Genomic DNA, 5,911 nt, shown 5'->3' with positions numbered 1-5,911 from the left:
TAGAGTATAATACCATGAGAACAGAGGATTTTTTGCCAGCTCATTTCATTTCCATATTCCCAGGCTCAGAATTGTGTCTAGCATACAATAAGCACCCAATACATATGAAATCCATGAACAAATGTGCATGCTTGTATTTTCCTAAGCTCCCAAATAGGGATGTATGTGTTTGTGTGCATATTTCATCACATGGGCCCATTTGGCCTTGGTCCAAGACCCATTGCTAGAGAGGAATGTTTAGTTATTAAGGGTCTGAATGCCTGAAGAATGGATGATGGGCACACTTCAGTTACCCCATGAGGATCTGGGAATCCTGCCTTAGAAGAATTTGGTTCATTTTATTAGACTTTGTACCTGGCTACTTGACCCAATTAGCAGCAATCTGGATATGCCATATTTATGAAGCTATGCTGGGAAGTTGCGGCTTCAGGGTTTACAGCTGCAGCTATGTGACTTGAATTGCCTTGTCCTCTGAAACACGTCTTCCTATCTCCGTCACCAACGCAGCACGTTAGCTTGTACCAGTAGCATACAACCTTTCCATGTTCTGTGAGTACTGTGTATGAAGGATACTTCTCCCACGACCTTTCCCCACCCCATGATCTGGATTTGGTATTTTAGGGAAAATGTAAGGACACATATGCAAATATATACGCTTTTTTTTTTTTTGCACGGGGGAACGAGATGCCATGTAATAGACTTTGAAACTAAACACACCCACAATCCAATTTTCAAATAATTCCACGGTCCACCACATACCCCAGATTATATTTTTATAATGTGTTTATTTGTGTACAAAATATGTTGTAGTTTATCGATGCATGTGCAGCAAAATATTCTATCACATACAACAAAAATACATCTCTGACTCCCATTCTCCTGCTCTTGGAAATGGCAACACTGTTTTGGCATTTCAGCAGCTAAAAATAAAGTGCTATTATTAAGCAGTATTGGAATGTCTTCACTTGACAAATGTGATGTGCAATTGAGTATACAACCACATCTTTGTTGGTTTTTTTTCCACAGAACAGGAAGCTCCAGGTCCTGAACACCTCCAGAAGATACAAATACTTGTATATATATGTACACGTGTATACACTGTATATGTAAAGTGCCAACAAGCCTCTTTGTCTGAGTGAGTTTGTTGCATTCATACCCAGTCCCCTGTGTCCCATAGTCAGAGTCACACCACTGAGATCTCAGGAGTTCATCAGCGGGCACCTAGAAAGAAGCTCACCAAAGGCTGGCATGTTGGGTTTGTGGTGTTGGTGAGGGGACTCAGAGAAGCCCTTCAGACCTCGCTGGGGGACCTGGAGCGGAATGGCACTTTGGATTGGAAACAGCCACAGAACAGGAGCCACAAGGCACGCTGGATCTCCTGGTTGCGGAAGGCATAGATGATGGGATTGATCATGGAGTTATAGGTGGCAGGCAGCAGGGTGGCATAGGTGTAGATGGCCGGGTCCTCTTGGCTACCCACCACACAATAGATGGCAAAGGGCAGCCAGCTGGCCCCGAAAGTGCCTAGCACCACGGCCAGAGTTCCCACTCCCTTTCGGGTGGCGGCTAGGTGGGGCGGTGCAAGACAGTGCTGCTGCAAGGCGATCTGGTGGGCGTGGCGCCAGACCACCTGGCAGATGCGCACGTACAGGTGCAGCATGATGCCAAAGACAACAAAGAAGGAAGTGGAGAGCAGCGCCACGTGGCTGCGTGTTAGAGGATGCACCACGCTGCAGGATGAGCGGTCGGCCAAGCAGTTCCAGCCTAGCACGGGCAGCAGCCCCAATGCCAGTGACACTGTCCAGGTGGCTGCCAGCAAGAGGTGCACGCCCAATAGGGTCCGGCGCGAGTAGTAGGTGAGTGCGTTGTAAAGGGACAGGTAACGGTCCACTGTGATTGCAAGCAGGCTGCTTACAGAGGCGGCAAAGGAGGCCACCAGGAAGCCCACCATGAGCAGGCTCACAGTCTCCGAGGGCACCACGTACTGAAACACGAAGTGTAGGATGAGACCACAGCCCGCCAGCAGGTCGGCAGTGGCCAAACTACCTACGAGCACAAACATGGGCGTGCGCAGCGCGGGAGTGGATGCGATGAGTGCCACCACCAGCGCATTTTCACCTGCGATCACGGTCCCCGACACACACAACAGCACATCCCAGGGATTCACTGCCGAAAGTCCCGACGGCCCTGCTGGTAGCTGCGAAGACAGCTCCAGTGACCCGTTAGGTCCACTGCTGCCTCCCAGCGCCGCGGATGCTGCTGGGGGTCCCCATTCGCTGGTGTCCGCTGCCCCTGCTGCTGTGGCCGCAGCTGCTGCTCCCTCGGCCGCCACTGCCACTACCTGGGACTCGTTGAGGGAGGTGGCGCTCGCGTTCATGCCGCCAGATGTTGCTCCCTGCATGAAAAGGGACCGGAGATTGTCAGGTGTACTCTTCAGGCTACCAAGGAACTTAGTCTAGCAGGTGCCCTGCTCAAAATGTCTCACTCAAATTGCTTATACCTCGGGAGCATGGAGCACAGTGATGAAACGGGGATAAAGAGCGAACCCCAAATAACTAAGCACCTGTTGAGTGGATGAATGAATGGATGGATAGATGAGATAAACGGGGCTTCTGAGCTTTGGCACAGATACACACGTAGATTCCACTATGCATTTACATGGACAATCCGGAAATAGACCTGAGCTTGAACAAGCACCCAAATAAGTTCCCTTGTCTTAGCTAGGCAACGCCGCTGTCCGCGGTGCTGAAAGCGAAGTTTGCAGTCTCAGCTAGCAGAGCGAGTAGCCAGAGACTCCCGGTCAGGAATTGGGAATAAAAGAGCTAAAAAGGAGTGTTCTAGATACGGTGGTTAAGCCTCTCTCCGATTCTCTGATTACGGGACAGACTCACTCCGGGACTGTCTCTTACCCCTTCGCCTTCCCCACACGCTCAAAGTACCGCTGGAGTCCGCCACTCACCTGGGGAGTCAGGGCTCCGGGGAGTCTCTGGTCATGCGTTCCGTGGCCTTGTGCCCGACTATGCTCTCTGCATGAACCGAGCAGCTGCCTGCAGGAGGCGGCCCCGGCGCCCAGGAGGAAAGCGCTGGTCGCCTGTCGTTGAACCACCGTCACGGCTAGTGAGAGGCAGTGGCAGAGAAGGCTGCCAGCATCGCGCCCGCCCAGAGATTGACAGGCGGGGCCCAGTGACGTCAGGCTCTGAATTCTGGTTTCAGCGGATTACTCGCCACACCCTCCAGGCCAATCCTTCTTGACTGCACCCCCCCCCCCCCCTTCACAGAGACATCTCAGAGAGCTCCAGAAGGGAGGAGAAACCAGAGCCTCCACCATTCCAGAAACCTCCAGGAATGGGATGGGGGTGAGAGGAGAGGGAGACAGAAACGAAGACCTGAGGCCAGGCACAGGGTGAGCAGGAAAAGGAAGGTGAGGGAATGAGTGACAATAAAGCCCCACAGCAAAGGCCAGAGTCAAGGATCGCTGAGGGGTAGGCGAAGCAGCCTTGGAGAAGGGGAGATTGGGACAGAGGCATCTGGAGGGAAAGAGGGAAAACTCGGGGAAAGTAGTTCTCTTTTAAGAGTGTTTACGGCATTTGTGTCTTGAGTAGAGCCAGGGAAAAAAGGAGGAGCCAGGAGAGCAGGAAAAAGACCATAAGGACAGCTGGGACAAGCTGGCTTCCTCCGGAGGAGGGGTTTACCTGAGCAATCCTCTCTCCCATTGTCTTTCTGAGTTCTGCTTTGCAGGTTTCACCACAGTCCCGCCCTTCTTGCTGCTGCCCTTGCAACCGCTATTTAGTTGAAGACAAGGTCTGTGTCTTGTTAGAAAAGAAGAAAACAGCAAAATGTGATTTACTTTCTTGGCAACAGACTTTGCCCTGCTAATTAGTACCTTATAAAACAAATTATAGGACCAAAATAGTGCTAAGTCAGCTGCACCAGACTTCAGTAGGCAGAGGTTTTATTTTCAGCCCAGAAAAACCATCCTTTTGGTTTAAAGGTGTTTTGTTTTGTCAGTAAAATGCAAGTCTCTGTCTTTTATCTCCGATAGCTGTGCTTGGACCAAAAGCTAAAGTGGCTGACTTTGTGTGAGGCTCTGAAAGAAATGATTGCACGCTGCTTTTATGGGATTGGACTGAGGTCGTAGCTCTAGCCTTCACATACTACGTGGTTTGGCAAGGTGCAATAAAGCAACATACATATAGGTGCCTCTTGCCTCCTCCCCGATTGGTGCTTGACTTCATTTTTACATATAACTCCAGGAACGGAAAGAGGGAGAAAGAAAGGAAGAAAGAAAAGAAAGAAAAATGGAAGAAAGAACTCAGCTCGCCTATAGTCTGGAGGGGGGTTGTTTACCTGTGTTGACTACTTTAAACAGGACCTCCCAGACCACCCTTGCTCCTGCCTCAGTGTACCTGAACTCACCCAAGAAAGTGCAATTCTTTATGGCAATAGCTAATGTGGGGTTATGAATGAATTTATCCTCCATTTGAGGGATTTCAAAACATAACACACTCCACCATTTTCACAAACCTAAAACTTGGCTGACATTCCAAGTTCCTGAAATGAGCCAAGAACTTCGTTTCAGAACTGTCGAATGAACTGTCAAACCACTGCACATGTTTGCAAGTGATTCCATCAGGTACAGGCCTGAGACCTCAGGTCTGCCCCAAGAGAGTTAAGGATGCAGGCCAGCACAGAATCATATTATGAGGGATTTTTTTCTGATTTTTTTCTTTGTAGCTTGGTTACATGGTTCTTAAGTATAAACTCTATAAATGACAACACTGTGTTGCAATGTCAAAAGATGAATATGCCTGGTAGGAGAGGCCAAAATCTATAGTTTCACATGCCAGAACACAGAAGAATCAATATGAATGCACCTTACCCTTTGTCTGGACAACCTCCAGTTTTGTCATAACCAAAAATAAACTCCAGAATTGACAGAGACATCTCGTTGCCTGGACTGCTACCCAAAGTTCTTTTGTAACATTGGGGCATCCATCTTTAGACTACAGGTCTATAGTTTCTGGACTTTTCCATGAAACAGGAAATTTCAAAGACATTTTTGCCTGTATTGGCAGTTTGTCAGTCACTTTCTTCTGTGTCCTGCAGAATTTCTGGCAGACTCTTTCATGAAAGGGAACTCTGAAAGACTGTCTCACCTTCCTTAGGCAACTTCAGCAGTCATTTTTCTGTGGTTCTGTATGTCCAGTGTATACAATATACCATCAGGCAGTCCAAGCAAGAGCAGTTATTGCCCAAATGGCTAACAAACTCCATAAAGAGCCTCTTCAATGTTCATCTTCCTCTTGTAGTAGATTGGTGCTGCCAGGAGCAGATGTGTCTCATTGTCATGAAAAGTCCTAAGCTTTTAAACATTTTAAATGCCATATTCTGTTAATCTTTGGAAGGTTTGAAGAATACCTATCCTTCTGAAATATATTTCTGTAAACTAGAAAGCCTAACACGACTATGAGCTTGATTCTTATAGATGACTATCTATTAGCCTATATTTGTTAATTATACATTACCTTTTAAATGACCTGAACAAACACAAAACCTTAATCAAGAGTAGAAATATACACATAACAAAATTGACCTTCAACTTGCATTAATAAACCAAGATCCATACCAATGCAAAGTATTTATCTCTATATGTAAACAAACATTTATAAACAATATTTTAGGGAATTTGCGCGTTGTTCTCTAGAATACTTCCTGCTGACTGGGGGTGCTGCTAATCAGGCCTTTCATGGGGTATCCTCTATGGTAGGTCCTTCTCAGCCAGCAGTCCTGAAGCTGTCATAGATCTTGGATCATCTGGGCCATTGCTTCAGGGGGCCTTGTTTGATCAAACTATATTGGCCAGTAAGGAATCCATAGCTTTTTATCCTCTCTGGAAACAAAAAGCAGAACC

The 5,911-nt window shown here is 47.7% G+C and overlaps 1 protein-coding gene across 1 annotated transcript; it reads right to left on the bottom strand.

Annotated features, from left to right (window-relative positions):
* Positions 1-765: 765 nt before the first annotated feature.
* Positions 766-3,102, bottom strand: Gpr6 (G protein-coupled receptor 6). Its single transcript, XM_048425413.3, has 2 exons — positions 2,960-3,102; positions 766-2,395 (listed from the first exon to the last, which is right to left on the bottom strand). The coding sequence occupies exon 2, from the start codon at positions 2,375-2,377 to the stop codon at positions 1,292-1,294; it is 1,086 nt and encodes a 361-aa protein (XP_048281370.1). The 5' UTR covers positions 2,378-2,395; positions 2,960-3,102; the 3' UTR covers positions 766-1,291.
* Positions 3,103-5,911: the final 2,809 nt, after the last annotated feature.

This window comes from Myodes glareolus, chromosome 1, assembly GCF_982192425.1.
Source record: "Myodes glareolus chromosome 1, mMyoGla1.1, whole genome shotgun sequence".
Taxonomy (NCBI): Eukaryota; Metazoa; Chordata; class Mammalia; order Rodentia; family Cricetidae; genus Myodes; species Myodes glareolus.
This window is presented reverse-complemented; position numbering and strand designations above follow the sequence as displayed.

Bases quoted from the DNA above. Each gene is read 5' to 3' on its own strand.
- Gpr6 (XM_048425413.3), bottom strand. From the start codon at position 2,377: ATGAACGCGAGCGCCACCTCCCTCAACGAGTCCCAGGTAGTGGCAGTG.